The sequence below is a fragment of the Schistocerca americana genome, chromosome 2 (genome assembly GCF_021461395.2).
Source record: "Schistocerca americana isolate TAMUIC-IGC-003095 chromosome 2, iqSchAmer2.1, whole genome shotgun sequence".
Taxonomy (NCBI): domain Eukaryota; kingdom Metazoa; phylum Arthropoda; class Insecta; order Orthoptera; family Acrididae; genus Schistocerca; species Schistocerca americana.
Window position 1 is genome coordinate 110,775,160 of NC_060120.1, and position 24,893 is coordinate 110,800,052.

Below are 24,893 nucleotides of genomic sequence, written 5' to 3' on the forward strand. Positions count from 1 at the left end.
TGCAACTCATGGGTGCACAGCTTCACTTGTGCCAGTACCAGTCTCCTGTTTTCATTCCGAAAGAATCCCAAAGGGTGTGGATAAGCCATTTCTCCACAGTATACTTTCTTCCAGGGGTGCTAGTCCCACAGTGTATGCTGATGAACTACTCTGAAGTTTGGAAAGCAAGAGAGATGTATTGACAGTATAGCAGTGGCAACAAGTTGCAAGACATACCTGGATAGCTCAGCTAGTAACAACATTGTCCATGAAAGGCAAAGTTCTGGGTTTGAGTCCCAGTCTATCTCACAGTTTAATTTTTCAGGAAGTTTCGGAAATATGATGTTACTGCGTACAATGAAACGTCTCATATGTGCATATGCGTACAAATTTGAAACCTAGTTCCACATTCAACTCAAACAATATCTATGCTCTTAGTAGTAGTAGTAGTAGTAGTAGTAGTAGTAGTATGGTATTCTGCCTTAAGGTCTTTTCATTTCTGAATATTTGCTTCCTTTGATATTGTTCAGCATTTGATATCTTCTTTTTCCTCTTCCCATTTTTCTGTCCACTATTCCTTCTATTCCTTTCTTCAGTAAACAGTCCCTCCTCAAATAATGTCCAATCCAGTTCCATTTTCTCTTTCTGATGACTTTCAGCATGTTTCTTTCTTCTCCAACTCTTCTTAATACTTCTTCATTCCTTACTTAGACACTATAATTCAAGGCGGGTCCAGGAGTGTACTAAAAGGTTGAAGAAAAAATCTAAGATTGCTGTAATGTCTGTAATTTTTATCATCATTTGCATTAGAATTTGTGCATGTTGTCTATAAATAGTCTTGAATGGAATTCTGTACCAATTTTTACAAAGTGTTTCAATCAGTCTTTTAGGGCGTATTGGAGATGCCTCGAACCAACATTTACATGCAGCTTAGAAATTTCAACTGTCATTGACATTGTAATTCATGTTGCGAGAGACAAAGCTGAAAAGCTCTGGGTGTAATATGTTACTGTGTTGTTATTTTGGATGATGTTATTGCTAAAGAACAGTATCTACGCAGTAAAATGCAAACAATTATTTTTAAAAATAATCACATGTGCCCACTGTAGTTTACTCTTTTAAGGCAATAAAAAATCATTGGAATGCCGTAAGGGTAATGTAACCTCACCTAGGTTACAGATCCTCCCACAGACAACTGGCCTTGCCAAGGTGGGGGCAGCTTGTGCCTCAGTGAAAGACCTAAATGGAAACGAGGCATTTCGAGTAGACGACACTCCCTCAGAAATATTGAGAACTTTGGGAGAGCCACCCATAGCAGAATTGCCCCACGTGGTGTGCAAGATATATGAGACAGGTGAAATACCCTCAGACTTCAAGAAGAATATAGTAATTCCAGTTCCAAAGAAGGCAGGTGCTCACAGGTACGATTACTATAGAATCATCAGTTTAAAAAGTGCTGGTTGCAAAATATCGACACTAATTATTTACAGAAGAATGGAACAACTGATAGAGGTCAATGTTAGGGAAGATCAGTTTGGGGTCCGGAGAAATGCAGGAAAACTCGGGGCAATATTGACCCTACAACTTATCTTGGAAGACAGGTTGAAGAAAGTTAAACCTATACTTATATAATTTGTATTGAGCAAGCTTGAAGGAAACCAAGGAGAAATTTGGAAAAGGAATTAAAGTTTAAGGAGAAGAAATAAGTTTGCCGATGGCATTGTAATTGTGTCAGAGCCAGCTAAGGACTTTGTAGAGCAGTTGAATGGGATGAATAGTATCTTGAAAAGAGTTTATATGATGAACCTGAATGAAAGTAAAATCAGGGTAATGGAATAATATCAAAATAAATCAGGCAGTTATGAGGGAATTAGATTAGGAAATGAGACATTGAGAGTGGTAGATGAGTATTGTTGTTTGATGGCAAAATAACTGATTATGGCTAAGGAAAGGAAGAGATAAAATGCAGACCAGCAATACCAAGAAAACTGTTTCTGAAAATGAGAAACATGTAATTTATATTTAAATGTTAGGAAGTCTTTTCTGAAGATATTTGTCTGGACTGTGGCCTTGCATGCCAGTGAAAAAATGGATGAAAGGCATCCCAGACACTATAAAAACTGGAAACTTTTGATTGTGGTGCTATAGAAGAATGCTCAAGATCAGATGGTTAGATCGAATAATACATGGGGACGTAATGAATGAAACTGATGAAACAAGAAATTTGTGGCACAACTTGACTGAAAGAAAGAATCTAGGACACATCCATAATGCATCACGGAATTGTCATTTTGGTAATGGAAGGAAGTGTGAGAGTTAAGAGTTGTAGAAGATGACCAAGGCTTGAATACAGTAGATAAGTTCAAATGCAGAGATGAAGAGTCTTTTAAAATGAAAAAGTCTTCATTCTTTTTAGCTTCATATGTTGATAAATATTGCAGTCTTCACTGAGATGTAACCAGTCTGTTAAATAATCGTCATCTGTTCATAATGGGTTACAAAAGGGCTTAACACTCAGATGTGCTATTGCCAGCTCAAACTCCACCAGCACTACCATTAAGCAACATCACTTGCAGGTATCCTGCACAAGAAAATAGCCCCAAACTATTGAACTCAAAATATTTTAATACAGTTGGACAATTGGCAATTTGTATACCCTTATTTGCAATAGCAGTAGGATTGTTGCGCTATAGCCAGAATGTCATATTGCTATTAAGAGAGTTGTTCCTCAAGTAAATGTTGGAGTGAGAGTGAAATAAACACCATTTTAGCCCTTGAGGCATAGTGTTTAAGTAATTTATCAAACACATGCACAGAACAGCAGTAATTTCTAAACTTTTGGCAAAAGATGTTAAGAGATTAGAGTATATAATTTAAATAAAATAAATAAGAACACATTTGGAGAGAAGTAAAAATGTTCATCAGCCAAGCTGACTTCGAGAGAAACCAATTAAATCATTACAAGGCCACAGCAAATATTGTCTGAAAGCTAACTAAAAGCAGTACTAGCACTTCTGGAAGAAAGGATATGGCATGAAACTGCAATATCCTTTTTTCCAGAAGTTCTAGTCCTGCAAGTTTCGGATGAGTGCTTCTATGATATCTGAAGGATAGGAGATGAGGTACTGGCAGAAGTAAAGATGTGAGGATGTGTCGTGAATCATGCTTGAGCACTCAGTCGGTAGAGTATTTGCCTGCGAAAGGCAAAGTCCCGAGTTCGAGTCAGTCCACCGTACAGTTTTAATATTCCAAGAAGTTTCTTATTAAAAGTGATGATCCTTGCATTTCAGAGAGAAATTTTTATTTATCATGTTCGATGAGACCATGCAAGCCAAAGTCATGGAACAAGTCAGTTCATAGTTTACAGAATGCTGATTAGAAATTTTATAAACAAAATATTAATAAAAAATGTAAAAAGGGCCTAAATGAAGTCTGTGGGTGATACTGTAGATCAGTCTGACTGTCCTTTTTTTAGGTTAAGCATATTCTTGAAGAGTGCACAGAGTTGCCCCGAAATTTAACACCATATGAGATAATAGAATTGAAGTAGCAAAGTAAAGAAGCCTTTGTGTTTCAGTGTAAGAGGCAGTGGAAATTATTCTTACAGTGAAATTAACATGATTGAGTTTTTTCATAAGATCGTGAAGGTGACCCTTCCAAGATTGCTTTCCAGCTCAATCCTAAGAATTTAAAACACTCAACTTCACTGACAGTGAACACATCATGTGGGAAAATCTTATCATTAAGGGTTCCATGTCAGAAAATATGTGCTTATTGCATTTTGTTGCAGTTAAGTGTTAATTTTCTTTCAAAGCCACATGCTGATATTACCAACTATCCTATAAACTGCATCATTTACATTACATTCATTGTCTTTCACAATAACAATTATCATCTTCAAAGACAATTTTTTTTTAAGTCGTCTGTCATGTTTAGTTGTTGACCCTGTGGGCACACCAACTTTGTATGATCCCATCCGTACTCAACTCTCTTACTTGTTTGTTCATACAGGAGGAGAACCTTCTGCTTCCTACTTTCCAGGTATGAAGTGAACCAATGTTGAACATAGTCGACACAGTCAGATGCTTTTGTTAAATCAAAGAAAATAGGTATTGTCTATGATCTGATGATCTGTCCAGTGGACTGTGTTCACAGTATTACATATGTTGACTTTGCAATAGTCTTGTTGCTTTCTGTATCCTAATCGCAATTGTCATAAGCATATATTTGTAGTATTATGAAAAGGATGGATTGCTTCTCACCTCACCACATCATAAAATTGTTGAGTCGCAGATAGATGCAGACTGGCCTTAGCAGCCAGAGACTGTGTGTGTGTGTGTGTGTGTGTGTGTGTGTGTGTGGGGTCTAATTCTGATGAAGGCCTTTTTTGGTCAAAACCTTACTTCTTCACAGTCCTTTTGTTGTGCCTGTATGTAACTCAATATCTACGTATACAGTGAGTTGCAGTCTATCCTTTTCATAATATTGTCATTTTTCCATTGCCCCCCCAGGGGGTCCACAACTCTTTTGTGGACACGTGCGTAGCGAGCACGGGACCCCGAGCTAATGTGGCCCTCCTTCCTTTCCGGGCTGCATACCTTCCCTTCCCTTTCCGCATCCCTCCCCATCCCCCATCTTCGCCCCCCCCCCCCCCTCACCTCTGGCTCTTTCCTTCCCTTTCTCCCCCTCTGGGAGTATGGTTTGTGCCTACGTCCGGAGACGGACGCTCGAAACTGTTCCAAATTCCTTGCTTTCTACACTTACAAGTCCTCGTCCTTCCTCTGTCCTTCTCTTTTCCTTCCCTCTTCTCCTTGCCCTTTTCTCCACTGCGGCGTTTGAGACCCCCTCTTCTTTCCTTTCCCTTTCTCTTTTTTCCTCCCTGTGCATGTCTGAAGGCCGACCCACGCACTTCCATGCGTAGCCGGTGACGGGGTAACGCGTAATTCCCCGCCCCGGGTAGACAGGTAGGACACGTACGTACCCCCTGGTAACGGCCAGGCCCAGGGAGGGGTGATTACCCGAGCTGATACCTTCCGAAAGTGCCGATTGGTCCCTCTGTCCGTTTGTCGGGAGGTGTGACCTGAGGTGTGAACAATCACCTAAGGCGGGTGTGCCCTCGGTGAGGGCCCCCACAAGGGAGGAGCGCGCCATCGGAGACGCCGGTAATCATGGGGGATTCTTCCGCAATGGTTTCCTCACCTTCCACTATGTCTGCTCACAAACGTAAGTTCACTGAGTCTCAGCCACAGACGGTTCTTCCATCGTTGCCTCAGTTCCTTGTTGTTTCTCGGTCTGACGAAGGTCACGACTTTTCCACGGTCAACCCTTTCATTATTCAGAAAGGTGTCGACGCAATTGCGGGTCCTGTAAAGTCTTGTTCCAGATTACGGAATGGCACCCTGTTGTTAGAAACACACAGTGCCCTCCAGGCTCAAAAATTGCTGCGTACTTCTCTGCTCCACACCTTCCCTGTCCGGGTGGAACCGCACCATACGTTAAATTCCTCGCGTGGAGTCGTTTATACACGCTCCCTCGATGGATTGTCTGACGAAGAAATTCAGCACTACCTGTCTGACCAGGGCGTCACGGCTGTTCATCGGGTTATGAAAAGGGTTGACTCGAACATCATTCCAACCCGCACTGTCTTCTTGACATTTGACAAAGTTCAACTCCCATCAAAAATCAAAGCAGGCTATGAGATCACTTCCGTTCGCCCTTATGTCCCAAACCCTACGCGTTGCTATCGATGTCAGCGGTTCAATCACACCAGCCAGTCCTGTTCCAATCCGGCCAAATGTGTTACGTGTGGCAAGGATGCCCATGAGGGTGCTTGTCCACCTCCATCCCCTCGCTGCATCAACTGTATGGGTGACCACGCTGCTTCCTCTCGAGATTGCCCCGTTTATAAGGACGAAAAGCTCATCCAGGAAATAAGAGTGAAGGAAAAGGTGTCGACCTTTGCTGCTCGAAAATTATTCGCCAGTCGACAGCCCACCGTGCCTCAGAAAGGAAAATACAGCACTGTCCTTGCTTCTCCTCGGCCAACAAAGGAGGCGGCCACACAGACTTGCGGTCGTCAGATCGGCCAGTGCAAAGATCGCCCGTTCAACCTCACCACTTTCGCCTGCCCAGTCAATGGCTCACCCTTCGTCGGGTTCTGCTAAATCTCGAGCCCAAAAGTCAGACGCCAAGTCTTCGAAAAAAGAGCATTCTCGTGAAGAGTTTTTACGTACCGCAACTTCACAACCATCGGTTCCTCCTTCATCTAAACATCATACTTCCAAGAAGGCTACAAAGAAACACTGTTCCTCTCCTTCTCCGCCAAGGCGTGTCCCATATACAGCACCACCTGGCGGAAATCGCCCTCGGCCGTCTTCTGTGTCGCCGAGGCGCACTGCTGGTGGCCGGTCAACCGGCCGATCGCTGGTGGCAGGAGCTGCTCCTGACCAACCTATGGATCAGTATCTTCTGCCTTCGACTGAATGCCATTCCATGCTGTCGGTCGCAAGCTCTGAGCAGTTGTTGAGTTGACAGCACCCTTGGTCACGTTCCTCCATTTTCTGTTCACCCTATGTCCATTATCCACTGGAATATCCGCGGCATTCGAGCCAATCGGGATGAATTGTCAATCCTCTTACGATCCTACTCGCCAGTCATCTTCTGTCTTCAGGAAACAAAGCTGCGTTCCCATGACCGCTTTGTTCTCCCTCATTTTCAGTCCGTCCGATATGACCTCCCCTCTGTTGAAGGCACTCCAGCCCATGGAGGACTCATGATTCTGCTCCATGATACTCTCCATTATCACCCAATCCCCTTAAACAGTTCCTTCCAAGCTGTCGCCGTCCGTCTTTCCCTTTCTGGATACACGTTCTCTCTATGTACGGTATACATTCCATCGTCCACACCAATGGCACGAGCTGATCTCCTTCATCTTCTTGATCAGCTTCCACCCCCCTATTTGCTGGTTGGGGACTTCAATGCCCACCACCCGCTTTGGGGATCTCCGCATCCTTGTCCACGTGGCTCCCTATTGCTAGACGTCTTCCACCAAGCGGATCTAGTCTGCCTCAACACTGGGGTCCCCACATTTTTGTCTGCCTCCACGACAAATTTATCTCATTTGGACCTTGCGGTCGGTACTGTTCCGCTAGCTCAGCGCTTCGAATGGTTCGCCCTTGATGATACACACTCGAGTGACCACTTTCCATGTGTTCTTAGACTGCAGCCTCACCTGCCATATATGCGCTCGCGACGCTGGAAGTTTGCCCAAGCCGATTGGACACTTTTTTCGTCTCTAGCGACATTCGATGACCGTCGCTTTCCCAGCGTCGACGATGTGGTCACACATGTTACCAACGTTATTCTCACAGCTGCGGAACGTTCAATACCACGCACCTCCGAATTGCCCTGGCGCCCCCCAGTTCCTTGGTGGAACGAGGCATGCCGTGACGCAATACGTGAGCGGCGACGTGCTCTTCGCATTTTCCGTCACCATCCAACTGTGGCCAACTGTATCCGATATAAGCAGCTCCGTGCGCGATGCCGTCGCGTCATCCGCGATAGCAAGAAGGCAAGCTGGAAATTCTTTATTAGCTCATTTAACACCTTCACTCCCTCCTCGGAAGTTTGGAGTCGGCTTCGACGGTTCTCAGGCGCGCTTAGTTTCTCCCCGGTCTCTGGGCTCACTGTCGCGCATGATACCTTAGTGGACCCCGTCGCAATTTCTAACTCATTGGGTCAGCACTTTGCTGAGATTTCGAGCTCTTCAAATTACCCGCCAGCGTTTCTCCCGAAGAAACGTGCAGCGGAAGTGCAACATCTTGCTTTCTCCTCTCAAAATCACGAAAGCTACAATACTGTTTTCTCCATGCGGGAACTCCAACATGCCCTCTCTTCTTCTCGCTCCTCCGCCCCAGGACCGGATGGTATCCATATCCAAATGTTGCTGCATTTATCAACCCATAGTCTGCGTTACCTCCTTCGCCTTTATAATCGCATTTGGACCGACAGTACCTTTCCCAGGCGATGGCGGGAAGCCATTGTCGTTCCCGTTCCGAAACCTGGAAAGGACAAACATCTCCCCTCTAGTTATCACCCCATTTCTCTCACGAGTAGTGTCTGTAAGGTTTTGGAGCGTATGGTGAATTACCGTTTAGCTTGGTAGCTGGAATCCCACAGTCTTTTAACACCAGCCCAATGCGGATTCCGAAAGCATCGTTCTGCAGTTGACCATCTTGTTGCTCTCTCCACTTATATCATGAACTTTCTCCGGAAACGCCAAACGGTAAAAATATTTTTTGATCTGGAGAGAGCATACGATACCTGTTGGAGGACAGGCATCCTCCGCACACTGTTCTCTTGGGGCTTTTGGGGCCGGCTGCCCCCTTTTCTTCGCGAATTTATGGCAGAGCGCACATTTAGGGTGCGGGTGAACACTACTCTCTCCCATACTTTCTCCCAAGAAAACGGGGTACCCCAGGGCTCCGTGCTGAGTGTTGTACTGTTTGCCATCGCCATTAATCCAATTATGGATTGTCTCCTTCCTGATGTCTCGGGCTCCCTCTTTGTGGACGATTTTGTGATCTACTACAGCTCTCAACGGACCAGCCTTCTTGAAAGACGTCTTCAAGGATGTCTCGATCGCCTCCACTCGTGGAGCATCGAAACCGGCTTCCGTTTCTCACCCAGTAAGACCGTTTGTGTTAATTTTTGGCGACGTAAGGAGTTTCTTCCGCCCTCCTTACATCTAGGTCCTGTCAACCTTCCGTTTTCCGACGTCGCTAAATTCTTGGGTCTTATGTTTGACAGAAAACTGTGCTGGTCCTCCCACGTTTCCTATCTTTCGGCTCGCTGTCTGCGTTCCCTTAACACCCTCCGTGTCCTGAATGGTACCTCCTGGGGAGCGGACCGAGTGGTCCTTCTCCGCCTCTATCGCGCCTTAGTGCGCTCGAAATTGGATTATGGAAGCATAGTCTACTCCTCTGCTCGGCCGTCTATTCTTCGGCGTCTCGACTCAATCCACCACCGTGGATTACGTTTAGTGTCTGGAGCTTTTTACACCAGCCCTGTGGAAAGCCTTTATGCTGAGACTGCTGAACCTCCGCTGTCCAATCGGCGGGCAGTCCTTCTGAGTCGGTATGCTAGCCATCTGTCTTCCATGCCTGGTAATCCAGCCCATGACCTTTTTTTCGACGCCTCCTTTGATGTAGGGTATGCAGGCCGCTCCTCCTCCCTACTACCCCCGGGAGTCCGCTTCCGTCAACTGCTCCATTCTCTTTCCTTCCGCTTTCCTAAAACCTTCTTGACAACTTGGGGTACAGCACCGCCTTGGCTCCGTCCCCGGATCGACTTGCTCCGAGACCTATGTCAATTTCCCAAGGATGGTACCCCTACACTTGTTTACCGTCGGGCATTTGCTGCTCTATGTGCACAAATGACGGACGCCACATTTATTTACACCGACGGCTCGAAAACATCGTTAGGTGTAGGGAGTGCCTATATTGTTGGCGACACCCCAAATCACTTTCGGCTTCCCGACCAGTGTTCTGTTTATACTGCGGAGCTTTACGCTGTTCTCCAGGCTGTCCACTACATCCGCCGCCATCAGCGGATACAGTACGTAATCTGCTCAGATTCTCTCAGCTCTCTCCTAAGTCTCCAAGCTCTTTACCCTGTGCACCCTCTGGTCCACCGGATTCAGGACTGTCTGCGCTTGCTCCGCCTGGGGGGCGTCTCGGTGGCGTTCCTCTGGCTCCCGGGACACGCTGGTATCTGTGGGAATGAGGCGGCCGATATAGCGGCCAAGGCTGCAGTCTCTCTTCCTCGGCCAGCTATTCAGTCGCTTCCCATTACCGATCTACGGAGCGGTTTATGTCGCCAAGTTGCTCATTTATGGCATGCGCATTGGTCAACACTTCCCCATAATAAATTGCGGGAAGTGAAAGCCCTTCCTTGCGCTTGGACCTCTTCCTCCCGAACGCGTCGTCGGGAGGAGGTAATTTTAGCTAGACTCCAGATAGGGCACTGTCTTTTTAGCCATCGACATCTTTTAAGCGGTGATCCTCCCCCACTCTGTCCCCACTACTCTCAGCTGTGGACGGTCAGACACCTTTTAATTGAATGCCCCTATTTTAATCCGTTACGCTCCCGTCTACAGCTATCGCCTGATCTATCGTCGATTTTAGCAGATGACACGCGCTCAGCCGACCGCGTTCTCCAGTTTATTAGTGACAGTGAAATGACGTCAGTCATTTGCAGCTTTTTTGGGGACAACCAACCCCTTTCTATAGTGGATTTTTAAGCATTCCTTCTGCCTTTAGTTTCTCAAATTTTATGACTTTGTTCCCATTGCTGCTGGTTTTAAATTTCGTTTTTTTTCCTGTTTCCTACGTCACGGGCTGGGCACTAATGACCATAGACGTTTTGCGCCCTAAAACCAAAAAAAAAAAAAAAAAAAAAAAAAAAAAAAAAAAAAAAAAAAAAAAAAAAAAAAAAAAAAAAAAAAATTCCATTGTTTGATATATTCGTTAGACAGATATGACTGGCTGTGTTGTTGATTCGTATGTGAAGTGAAAAAAGAAAAATCATTGTGACCACAAAAGGCTGCACAGTGAGACAATTTTTTCTATGTAGAGTATAACCAGAACAGATTCGTCTGGAGACACACACACACACACACACATACATACACACACACCTCCGTCCCTTCCATTTTCCACACGAGCAACATGTCATTTGTTGCTCCCATTTCCATCTGTCGTTTCCTCATAAATATTGTTTTTGCTACACCTGCTGCAAACATTTTGCATAAGGGGGCACCTTTGGTGCCCTTCTCAGCTTGACACCCCAAGCAGCTGCTTGTGTTGCCTGGGCCTTAAATCGGCTGTGGGTACAGATCTTAAATTATTGTAACTATGTAATTATGTTGCTGCAATTGATATTTCCAGCTATTTGCTTGCAATTTTTCTTTTTTTAAAATTCATATCATTTCCAGCTATGTACTTGCATTTTTATGTCGTCTTTCAAACCCCTTCAAACAGCCTGTTATTTTCATTTAATTGTGACCATTGCATATCTGCAGGTATGGTACGGGCGGAAGGAGTACGTCTGCTGGAGCTCACATGTCTGCAGGAAGCCTTAGGACCATTATTGGGATGCCCTTGTTGTTGCTCTGGGCAGCTGCAGCTGCACGAAGATGTTCGGCGGTCCAGTGGACTGTATTCAGCATTGTGTTTTGCATGCCAGGCATGTCATCATCGTCTCCCTTTGCATTCTTCATGTCGTTCAGGTTCGCAGGGCTGGCAGGTTAATGTGTACACACAACAGGTTAAGGCTCAGCTTGGACTCGGTGAAGATATGTTACGCGATCTCTTTCGCATTTATCAGATACCGTATCGAGCACGAAATGCGTCTGAAGACTGTTCTTCAGGTGATACTGATGCACTGCTTGACTGCTTCCTCGATAGAGGTGATGCTTTTAGAAGCTTTGTGTGCTCTCTCTGTGATCAGACTTTTGAATGTGTAAGAATGTTGAAACAACACATGGGTTTACATACTGTGCACAGTATAGAATGTTTAGATAGTGTCAACATGATGGGCTCTCTAGACCGATCAAGTAATCAACAGGAAGACGCTCTGCATGTGCCGATCGAATCAATTGTAACTGAAGCAGCCCTCAATTTTCCAAGCCCAGATGTAGAAAAAACCTTGCAACTTTCACCAAAGGAAGAAGTATTCACATCGTCAGCATGTAATCAGAGGTTTGAGGGGTTAGATTTGCTTGAACAAAACCTTAATGGGGATAGTCTGCATAGTACTTTTGAGTACACAGAGAGTTTTGAGGAAGCAACAAGTAATTTCTCAGAATCACTTAGCCAGCCAGTAAAAAGTGAACTTGCACAAAATAGTTCCAGACCAGACATTTCGGGGAGCAAATACCTTTCTTGTAATTCATCACCTAACAGTAGTTCAGCTGTCTCAGCTAGCCAAAAGCTTACATGCTCTGTGCTGGAACAACAGTCCGTGTCACACATAGAGCAGAAGATCCCATGTGTTGATGTGAATTCTTTACATTTAGCAAAGACAAACCACAGTTCTGAGCAGGAAGAGAAAACTGCCCTGGAAAATAATATAGATGCAATTGTAATAAACACAGCTCTACAATTTCAGACCTCAACTATTGAAAATAATGGTATGTTAAATAAACATACCCAAAATAATACGTCAGATTCTTCTGAGCTACAATTGTCTACTATAAATACTTTAAAAAACAGTGATTGCAATAACAGCAACAGCAATGCGTTCTCAAGTTTGGATAATGGACATGGTTTAAATAGTGGAATGGTTGAAACAGTTAATATCTCTATCGACAGTTCAGTCAAAGTTGAAACTCGAGCAGTTGAATTTAGTTCCTTAACTGATAAACTGGGAGTCTCACCAACAGAGACTGACAAAGGTGGTTTAGACAACTGCAGCATTACGGATTTTACGTGTAAAATATGTGGTCAGACATTTAAACGTGTGGGTGCACTGAAGCAACACATGGTACAACATGATAGTGGTGGAAGATATGTGTGTAGTGAATGTTCTTCTACTTTTGGTGATGACATTCAATTAAAAAAACATGTAGGTGAAGTCCATGCCAAAAGTAAATACAGTTGTTCAGTTTGTGGGAAAATCTTCAAAAAAGCCTTCAACCTTGTGCAGCATGCAAGAACCCATACAGGTATGGTGAAGTCCATATAGTTAAGAAAATGAAATGATTTCATCCTTTGCTGGATTTAACAATGAAAAATTAACTGTTATTGAAAATTAAATGTGTTTCTAGTTTCCTATTGTTTTTATATATTTTTTATTCCTCCCCTCCCCCAATCAACCTTAAGGTTGGTTTGATGTTTGATGCAGCTTTTCAGCATTCTCTGTAGTGCATGTTTCACATCCATGCAGAATTGTGCTCTAAACATAGCTTCTCATCAGTATTCTTCTGGTTTAAGGGTGATAATTTTTTATGTGAGTAGATTATTTTTTTATTGAAAGGCTTTTTCCTTATCCAATCTGTGCTACTATGCTTTTCCTACAGTTTTCCTTCTTTGCATGCTCTGCTTCTGAGAAAATAAAACTCATTCACCTCCTCAAGTGTATCTTGCACAGGTTTAACTAGACCATCCACCATATCCATCAGCTTGGCATACTGTTGCATTAGTTTTCATTTTCATTATGCACATATTATAGCTTTCAGCTAGCGCACATTAGATTTCATTATGCACTCAACTCAATTCCTGTTGACGTTTGCAGCCATGTTGTGTGTTGTCAGCAAAGAAGATTGTGCTGATTTTCTGTGCATGACACCTCCTCCAGTCCCCAGATCTCACATACACACACACATCAATTAATCTTTTTACATTCCTCATTGTCTCTTGAACATGAAAATTAAATATCATTAGTGGCAATTAGCAAACCTGCCTTACACCTTACTTAGTTTTTGGCTCCTTGTTAACTATTTTAATTGAATGCACATTGAAGACTGGTTGTACACTATACTCTTGAACTTTTATGAAGCTTACTAAATGTTCCTAACATAAAGTACTTTGATGACGTCACCTTGAACAAAACAAAAGTTTGTTCCTGTTCACTTTCACCTAGATGTGTTTTGGCTCTGTTTCACCATCATTATTGGGTGTGTTTTATTTACTTAACCATATGAATTGTTGTTTGTATGGCTGTCTTCCTACTTGGACCAAGCATATTTTGTCTTAAGTGCAAATGCGATGTAGTCTGCTAATTTTCAGATTTGCATTTATTTCATAGTTATCAGAACTGTTCCTAATTTGTTGCTGTTTCTATATGTTTGTGTACTTCAAAAACACTTTTGCCAAGTTTTAAGCAGAGTGTGGGTATTGAATATGTCTTTATTATCATTATCTTATGTGTGGCTGTTTCTGTATTCTTTGTATTGAATTACAATTCATGTTCTGGGATAACAAAGCTTCCAAAGATTTTATTACACATGTTGTCAGAGAGAGAAAAAGCTGTGTATTTTAGTGGATAAAAGTGGCAAATAAATAGCAGTGACAGAAATTAAGATTTTAAAAAATTGACTGCACATATCGTGTTTTATGAGGATCTAGAAAACTTATAACTAGTCGTGACAATAAAGGACAACCTTTAGGCCCAGAATTCTGAGGCAGCACACAAGGGTATGTATCTTTGCTGGTGGTGGCATCGCACTTTGCTGGTTATGAATATTCCACACAGTGTCTGTTGTGAAACGTACTGTAGTGTAAAATGTTATTTTTAAAAAAGAAGGAAACGACAAATGTCACCATTGGCGTGTTTGTCACAGCAGGAATCTCCTGCGCTACAGCTCACAGTTTCCAATTTTGATTAGTGAACATGCTTCAGCATGTCTGCGGATTGAATGTGGCAAACACTGTTTCACCACACGTTAGCATGTTAGTTAGTATGCTACCAAAATGTTGACAGTGTCTCTGTTGATTAACTTCTCATAGTTGGGGTTCACAGTTACATAACATTTTCCAAATTACTTTACGTTCACCTTTGACTGTAAAATTATTTATTCACAAAACCTACTATTGCAGTTCCAGCCATATGGCCATTATCAAGAGAAATACTGAAAAGTTTTGCTTCAGCTCATGTTAAAATCTTAAAAAATACCCGACGTGTATATATGTCATCGTCACATCCATTTTTGGATATTTAATGTTAACGTTCTTATCATCTTTTACATAAATCACAGCAAACTGCTACTGGTATAGATTATACAAATGACAACAGTGTGCACAAGCAGTGATTTAAAGTGATTTGAGTAAAATATGATAACAATAAGATTAAATACCCAACACATGATGTGACAGTGACATATCTTTATTGTATCTTTATTCATCCTATCAGTCATTCAATGTACATACATGTCAGCAACTTTTTACGGTTATGACTTGTGCACAAGTAAAATATTCCACTTGACAACGGAAGTCATTTTCAGTGTGAACAAAACACAACAAAATATTCCATGTGTTTGCCAGAATAAAGACTGTAGTAATTCTTACAACATTACAGGGCCTGTGTTGTTCAGAAGTGTGATGCAATATTTCTCCAGGCATGCGTGTATGCACCGCCCAAAACAACCAGGAAATCCAGTTTGAGTCCCAAACCAGCATAAATTTTCATCATCGTCATGCCATTATACAGCTGATGATTGTCCATATTCACTACTGTGAATACATTTTATGTAGTAATTCATTGTTGTCCTCTTCTGTCTCCTCTGCTGGGTTTTCACAAGCAGACAGCAAAATAAAAATTATTCTGAAATAAAGGCTGTTTATGATCACTTTCATTTAATAATGATACATTTGTCTGAGATATTATTTATGTGATGATAGTTTCATTGGTTTCAGTTAGGTGCACAAGTTCAGAAAAAGTATGTGGTGCACTAACTGCAGTATTAGCATTGGTATTCAGAGCATTAATACCTACATGTTATTGCAAGTATGTCATACCTTAAAAAGAGGACTTAGTTTGTTTTAGCTATATCATAGTGCTTAGTTTGTTTTAGTCATATCATAGTGCTTAGTTTTAGAAAGCACCTGCTGTGGCCTGTAAAAGATTTCCAGTTATATGACCATAAGCAATTATACACGACATAACATGCATAGTAGCCTGTAGTAGCATCCCCTCCTGACCTGGTAATAGTGAAGACGCTTTACACCACTGACTCGATGGGACAACAAAAGCACTGGAAAACTACCCTTAACACGGTAGACCAACTGTTACCCACAACTCACAGAGAAAGGTTGGAGTGTTCAGTAAATACAACTCACACAGTGGAGTACAGATGTGCTCTACATGATAGAGGTCAGATGACTTGGGGGACCATATAAGCACCTAATGTGTGCACTCTGTACATTCAAACCATTCTGACACAATCCTATGTAAACTTCTTTCACACAGCCTTGTTTTCATGTCTGGCTGAAATATGGCATGTGAAAAGCATTGTCTCATATAATTTCTGTGTAATATTACTCAGCAATCAGTGTGTACCAACATGTACCACAATTCAGAGTCCAGGCAGTATTTGTCTATACTCTGAGAATGTGTTCCTGTGTGCACTGTTACAACGAATTGTTGTTGCCCAACGTTGAATTACCGGTAGATAGGATTTGCTGCAATCCACCTGTCTGCTGTTATAATCCATGATAGTCAAATACAGCCTGTCATTAAGTTGCTACCGGCAGCCATTGACTCAGGCAGTTGCAGTTTTTCAGGCCTAAAAGTTCTCATGATACTCCCTTGACACTATAGTATTTGAATACTCTAGTGCCTGGCTGATTTTGAAGGGTGAGTTATTAAAGTATTGGTCACAAACAATTTAGCTTCAATCAAGTTCCCAAGTGTCACACCAACAGCATGGTATGATAACATCCCAATTATGTGACACCTTGAACTATTCCATTCTCCATGATGAGAGGCATATTCTCTCTCTCTCTCTCTCTCTCTCTCTCTCTCTCTCTCTCTCTCTCTCTCACACACACACACACACACACACACACACCAGCTCTGTCTGATTCATTAACTCATGAGTGTACTTACGTATTATATTTATAGATCATTTAACTTCCCTCAACATAATTGAAATTTTGTTTGTGTATGCAGTATTCTTTTTTTTTTTTTTTTTTTTTTTTTTTTTTTTTTTTTTTTTTTTTTTTTTCCCCCCATGAATACCTTTGATTAATGAAGAATTTTCACCGTATAAATGTATGGATATTCCAGTAACTGCATCATACTATTAATCACACATAACAAATGACTTAGTAATTTTTCTGTACGTGTTGTCACTACATGACCATATATGAAAGTGTTGTCACTATGTGACCATATACATAAGAATACATGCAATGAGGTGCGAGCCACACGTTCACCTGTTGAAGCCTGAAATTGATAGCAGTGAGATTTTTGGAGGAAATTTTAAGTGTATATCGAAAGGATAGGCAAATGGGAAATGGAGGTGGTGTATTTGTCGCAGTAGACAAGAAACTCAAATCCACCGTGATAGAAAATGAAGCTGCTTGTGAAATTGTTTGGCCAAGATGCAGTATCAGGGGTGGGCATAAAATGATAATTGGACCCTTCTATTGCCCACCCGACTCATCTCCTGATGTAACCAAAAACTTCAGAGAAAACCTCAGTTCACTTGCATATTCCCCAGTCATACTGTTATCATCAGTGGAGACTTTAATCATCCAACAGTAATTACAGTTTTGTTAGTGGTGGGCATGATAAGATCCTGTGAATCTTTACTAAATGCCTCATCTGAAAACTACCGAGAACAGATAGTTAGGAACCCTACTTATGATGGAAATATATTGAGTCTGATGGCAACAAATAGACCTGACGTGTTTGATGATGTCCACATTGAAACTAGTATCAGTGACAATGACACAGTGGCAACAGTGATTGCCAAAATACAAAAGACAACTAAAACACTGAAGTGCCAAAGAAATTAGTATAGGCATGCACATTCAAATACAGAGGTATGTAAACAGGCTGAATACGGCACTGCAGCCGGAAAAACCTATATAAGACAACAAGTGTCTGGTGTAGTTGTTAGATCAGTTACTGCTGCCTGCTGCTACAATGGCACACTATCAAGATTTAAGTACTATCATTTCACGAGTGTACTGTGAATATCAGGAATCCAGTAAAACATCATATCTCTGACATCGCTGAGGCCAGAAAAAGATCCTGCAAGAACAGGATCAGCGATGACTGAAGAGAATCATTCAATGTGACAGAAATGCAGCCCTTCAGCAAATTGCTGCAGATTTCAATGCTGGGCCATCAAAAAGTGTCAGCATGTGAACTATTCAATGAAACATCACCGATATGGGCTTTCAGAGCTGAAGGCCCACTCGTGTACCCTTGTTGACTGCACGATACAAATCTTTTGCTGCAGATTTTAATGCTGGACCATCAACAAGTGTCAGCGTGCGAACCATTCAACAAAACATCATCTATATGGGTTTTCAGAGCTGAGGGCCCATTCGTGTACCCTTGATGACTGCAGGATACAGAGCTTTACACCTCGCCTGGGCCTGTCAGCACCGACTTTGGACCGTTGATGACTGGAAACATGTTGCCTGGTTGGATGAGTCTCGTTTCAAATTGTATTGAGTGGATGGACATGTACGGGTATGGAGAAAACTTCATGAATCCTGCATATCAGTGGGAGACTGTTCAAGCAGAGGCTCTGTAATGGTGTGGGGAGTGTGCAGTTGGGGCAATATAGGGTCCCTGATACATCTATCGTGGATCCCTTGGGCAATAAATCATGCCCAGTTCTCGGAAGAAAGACCTCAAACATAATGAGATATCTTGAGCAGAATGACCTCCTCAGTGCCAACCAGCGTGGGTCTTATAAACATAGATCATGTGAAACCCAACTCGCACATTTCTCACATGACGTACTGAAAGCTTTGGATCAAGGCAGTCAGGTAGATGCAGTATTTCTTTATTTCCAAAAAGCATTTGACTCAGTACCACAATACACTTATTGTCAAAAGTACGATCATATGGGGTATCAAGTGAAATTTGTGGTTGGATTGAAGACTTTTTGGTAGGGAGGACACAGCATGTTATCTTCGATGGAGAATCATCGCCAGATGTAGAAGTAACTTTGGGTGTGCCCCAGGGAAGTGTGTTGGGACCCTTGCTGTTCATGTTGTATATTAATGATCTTGCAACTTTCTCTAAATGTTCAAAAATGTAAAATTTTGCACTTCACAAAATGGAAAAAAAACATAGTATCCTATGACTATAATATCTGTGAGCCACTGTTGGAATCAACCAACTCATACAAATACCTGGGTTTAACTCCGCAGGATATGAAATGGAGTGATCACATAGGTTCAGTCCTGGGTAAAGCAGGTGGTAGATTTCGGTGTATTGGTAGAATACTGGAGAAGTTCAATCAGTGTAGAAAAGAATTCCTTGCAGATCACTCTTGCGTCCCATCCTAGAATACGGCTCAAGTGTGTACCAGATACAACTAACGTGGGATATTGAACGTGTACAGAGAAGAGCAGCACAAGTGGTCACAGGTTTGTTTAATCTGTGGGAGAGTGTCACAGAGATACTGAAGGAAGTGAACAGGCAGACTTTTGAAGACAGACATAAACTGTCCCAAGAAAGTCAATTAGCAGAGTTTCAAGAACCGGCTTTAAATGATTACTCTAGGAATATACTACAACCCCTTGCGTATCACTCACATTCAAACAGTCATTCTTCCCACATTCCATACCTGAATGGTACAGGAAGAAACCCTTATAACTGGTACATTGAGATGTACCCTCTGCCATGCACCTCACAGTGGTTTGCAGAGTGTAGATATAGATGCAGAATCACTTACCCATGCATAGCATAGACAAACAGACTGTAACAGAATAGAATAATGGCAGCAGCAGCAAACGGTATAAAATAACAAAAATTCACCAAACTTATATTAGGTATAAGCAGCAAATATTTGAAGTCTGCAGTGATGTATAGTGTGCAAAAAAACTGCAATAATGTTGAGATGGAAAATTAAATATCTGTTCATGCAATAACTGTATTTCAAATCTCCGGGAAACTGATGGATTACACAGAGGTAAACAATAAAACATAATAATAAATGGTGCTGACACAATTAAACAATAAATAATGCAAGACACTACACTAACATTATCTATTTCCTTAAAGTGTAAATACAGGATGAGACAGCTAAGACAGGCCACCACAAATGCATCCAGAATTAATAAATATATTGAGATGCTGTTTTCGCCAAGTTATAGCAGACAATATGGCAAATTTTCTGAAGTTTGCAAGTAATTTTTATTGTTACAAGTTGCCAAATTATGACACTAGTGTTATTTTGTTCAATGGAAGCCTAAACTTTTTGGATTTAAATAATGAAAATCTGCACCAGTTGCTTATTTTTTCATGCATTTCGCAATATATTTTGAGAATTTATTCTTAAAATTGAGTGCATTTGTTTACATTAATATTTGTGGTGTGCATGTGTGATTTTCTGCCCCTCTTGCATTGTACACCTACATGGCTACTCTGCAAATCACACTTAAGTACCTGCAGAAGCACCTTCACAATAGTTCTCTGTTGTTTCAGGCTCAAACAGCCTGAATAAAAAACAAACACCTATATCTTTCCGTGTGAGCTGTGATTTCCCTATTTTTTTACAATGATTGTTTCTCCTTTTGTAGGTTGGTGTCAACAAAATATTTTCGCATTTGGAGGAGAAAGTTTAATGATTTCCACCCCAAATCCTGTATCATGTCCTTGACAGTCTTTCCCTTATTTCTCAATAATACATAATGTGCTGCCCTTCTTTGAACTTTCTTGATGTACTCTGTTAATCCGATACCGTAAGGATCCCACACCATGCAGCAGTACTCCAGAAGAGGACAGACAAGCGTAGTGTGAGCAGGCTCTTTAGTAGATCCATTCAGCTTCTGTTTTGCCAATAAAACATGGTCTTTGGTTTGCTATCCCCACAACATTTTCTATGTGTTCTTTTCAATTTAAGTTGATCGTAAATGTAATTCCTTGGTGTTTAGTTAAATTTATGGCCTTTAGATTCGATTGATTTATCGTATAACCGAAGTTTAACAGATTCCTTTTTAGAGCTCGTGTGTATGACCTCACACTTCTCATTATTTAGGGTCTGTTGCCAGTTTTCACACCATACAGATGTCTGAATTATTTTGCAATCAGTTTTGATCTGATGACTTTATTAGATGATAAATGACAGCATCATCTGCAAACAACTTGCTCAGATTGTCTCTGAAATCGCTTATATAGATAAAGAAGTACCGAGGGCCTCAGCAATCAATTCTGTTTTACTAGATGACTTTCTGTCAGTTACTACAAACAGTGACGCCCTTTGATAGGAAATCGGGAATCCAGTCACATAACTGAGACAATATCCCATATGAAGGCAATTTGTTTACAAGCCACTTGTGAGGTACGTATCAAAAACCTTCTGGCTTGGAGTGTTTTTACATGCTAATGTTAGAAATAGTATTTTGATTTGCCTCCTCCATTACACACACACACACACACACACACACACACACACACACACACACACACCCACGAGCAAGGAAATGAAATATGCTTATTTATGAAAAATTGCTACAGTTATCATATGCAGGAGTAACATTTGAAAAAGTTAACTGATTCACTATCTAATTTGTCATTAAGCAGTTTTCCTTCTTGCTTTTTGTGTTGTACAGAAATTTCAAGTTCCTCCTTTAAATCCATTGTATGTGATATTTAAAAAATGTAATCAATAATTCAATATCAGTATTAGTAAAAATACATTTTATAATTGACAGCTACATATATATAATGTAATCCATAACACTACAACGCTTTTGACTGACCAAACTTTTTGTGAAACTGTAGTGTTATAATATCTTCATAGTATCTACGTCTACATAGATACTCTGCAAGCCACTGTACGGTGCATGACAGAGGGTACTGTTTACCACTACTAATTATTTCCCTTCCTGTTCCACTCACAGATAGAGCAAGAGAAAAATGTCTGTGTATATGCCTTCATATGGGCCCTAATTCTCATGCCACCATATTAGTCCTAATTTCTCAAATCCTATTATTGTGGCTCTTACACACAGTGTTTGTTGATGGCAGCAGAGTCGTTAGGCAGTCAGCTTCAGATTTCGGTTCTCTAAATTTTCTCAATAGTGTTTCTCGGAAACAACGTTGCCCCACCCCACCGGGATTCCAATTTGAGTTCCCGAAGCATTTTCGTAACACTTACGTGTTCTTCGAACCATGTGTTGTTCGAACCTACCGGTAATAGACCTAGCAGCCCATCTTTGAATTGCTTCAATGTCTTCCTGCAATCCTACCTTTTTTGGATCCCAAACAATCGAACAATGCTCAACCATTGGTTACACCAGGGTCCTATATGTGGTCTCTTTTACAGGTGAACCACTCTTTCCTAAAGTTCTCACAATAAACCAAAGGTGGCTATTTGTCTTCCCTACCACAGTTCTAACATGCTCATTCCATTTCATATTGTTTTGCAGTGTTATGCCGAGATGTTTAAACACTTTGACTGTGTCAAGCAGGACACTGGTAATACTGTATCTGAACATTGCAGGTTTTTTCATCTCACTCATGCGCATTAACTTAACATTTTTCCACATTTAGAGCTAGCTGCCGTTCACCACACCAAATAGAAATTTTGTGTAAGTTATCTTGTATCTTCCTACAGGCACTCAACTTCAACACCTTAACATACACCACAGTGTCATCAGCAAACAACTGCAGATTGCTGCTCGCAATATCTGCCATATCACTCATGTATATAGAGAGCAACAGCAGTCCTATCACACTTCCCTGGGGCACTCCTGACGATGCCCTTATCTCTGATGGACATTCGCCGTTGAAGACAACATACTGGGCTTTATTACTTAAGAAGTCTTCAAACCAATTACATATCTGTGAACTTTTCCACATGCTCATACCTTCGTTAAGAGCCTGAAATGGGGAACCATGTCAAATACTTCCCGGAAATCTAGAAATATGGGATCTAGCTGCTGCTGTTCATACATAGTTCGCAGTATATCATGTGAGAAAAGGGCTAGCTGAGTTTCACACGAGCAATGCTTTCTAAAACCACGATGAATTGTGGATATAAGCTACTCGCTCTCAAGAAAATTTGTGATATTCGAACTGATAATAGGTAGAGTACTCTTTGTAAAACTGAATTAGGATTTCATCCGGACCTTGTGATTTATTTGCTTTCAGATCTTTCAGCTGTTTCTCTGCACCAGGAGTGCTTATTACTATGTTGTCCGATGTTCAAATGATGGTATGTTTGCATGTTTCTCATGAGTGAAAGATTTCTTCATTGTGAAATTGGAAACTTTGGCTTACGTTTTGCTATCTTCATTTGCCATGCCAGATTGGTCAACAAGGTACTGAATGGAAGGTGTAGGCTCACTCAGCGATTTTACATAGGACCAGAAATTTCTGGGGGTCTCTGCCAGATCTTTTGTGACAATGGTAACTGTGGTATGCTTTGCACACAGATCTTTTTGCAAATGCACAAATCTCCACTAACCTTTGCTTATTGTCATTTGTGCATCGTCTTTTGAACAAAGAGTGCAACAACCTTTGCTTTATCAGCATCTTCTGAATTTCGTTATTAACCCATGGTGGGTCTCTTCCATTCTTTATCCAACTACTAGGCACATAATTCTCCAGACCACGATTTACAATCTGCTTAAACTTTGCCCATAATTCCTCTATGTCCATCTTACTGGAACTAAGTGGTCTCAGTTCACTGTCTTAAGTGAGATGCTAACAACTGCTTATTGGCTCTGTCTAGCAGAAACAGTCTCCTATCCTCCTTGACTGATTTGTCAACTTTCTTAGCCATAATCACATCATGATTTCTAATCCCCATTTCTATGTTGACATTGTCAGTAAGGTACAACCAATTTGTAGCTACAAGATCTAACATATTTTCATTACGTGTGGACTGCCGAGCTAGGTGCTCAAGACACTTCTTCGGAAAAAGTGTACAAAAGTATTTCGCATGACTGTCTGTCTGTCTGTACCTCCTGCACTGAGTCCATAGACATCCAAGTCTATACTTAGTAGGTTAAAGCCACCACCAACTAGTATTGCACGGTCTGGGTATTTCCACACTACCCTATCCATAGGCTTTCTTTGAATGACTCTAAAACTGTCACAAAGGAGTCAGGTGACCAGTAAAAACATCCATCAGTTAACTTGGTTTCACCTACTCCTGTTATATGCAACCAGTTAACTTCACTGTCACACTCGTCTTCGACCTCAATAGAGACAATATTGAGGGGGGGGGGGGGGGGGGGGGGGCGCTCGTGCGCTCACTCCTGTGTATGTGTGCACACATGCGCATTGTGTAACAGAGGAGGCACATAACCTTTAAGCAGGCAGACAAAAATACTGTTTCTAATATTAGTATATAAAAACACTCCAAGATTCATTTTGTCTGATTTTCTGATTGCAGTATAATCTAAAAAGGACAACCACATTGCAAGAGAGGCAGAAAATCAAACATACGAACATCACCAAAATATTGGTGTTATCAAATGCACTTGAAAACGAGATAAATTCTCAAAACACATTATGCTAAGCATGAAAAACATGTAACTCATGCAATTTTTCATTATTTAAATCATGAATGAGTTGCAGGCTTTCCTAAAACATCAAATATGATGAACAGAATTATGTACTTTTTTCTGTGGCATTTGAAAGGAGCTTCTAAGAGCACTTAAAAGGCGTAACATGTTTGGGACTTGATCAAGTAGTATCAAAGTAACAGTGCTGCAAACTGCTGTCCCAGCATCAGGTGAAGAGGTTCCACAAATGTCTGCTGTATTATACCAAATGTAAGCAAACATGTAACTCAGATGCTATTTGTGTATTTACCATCCCGGCTGTCATACCAAGAGCTTAAAATGTTGACCTTGAGCATTGCGACATGCTGTTAAGTGATTCTGGAGAGACAGTACTACACATTAATTTTATCTGGAGTTACGGCATCACAGGCCATTGTCGTAAGTCTTTTCATGCCTTTGGAAGTAGTTTCCTAATAGACGTCTTGTTCTAATTTTTGCTACAGTTAAAAATATAAAAGTGTTAAGCTCAGTGAATGTGCAGACAATTTTGCGTTTCCTGAATGGCCCTCCCATTGTTCTCCAAATGTTTTCTTTAGAGTGTCTGTCATTTTCATACCACACTTGACTGTCTTATGTCCAGTGCGATGTTTTCAAATAACTGTGGTGGCAGCATATCTTAGGAACTCAAGATAATTGAGTGTATTCAGCTTC

At 41.4% G+C, this 24,893-nt stretch overlaps 1 protein-coding gene across 1 annotated transcript in view; it reads left to right on the plus strand.

Annotated features, from left to right (window-relative positions):
* The window catches only part of LOC124595955 (zinc finger protein 37-like), a 77,624-nt gene that overhangs the window by 17,621 nt on the left and 35,110 nt on the right, over window positions 1-24,893 (plus strand). Inside the window, exon 2 of the mRNA XM_047134878.1 lies at window positions 11,060-12,703. Coding sequence (XP_046990834.1) covers window positions 11,060-12,703 — 1,644 coding nt within the window. The remainder of the gene's footprint in view (window positions 1-11,059; window positions 12,704-24,893) is intronic.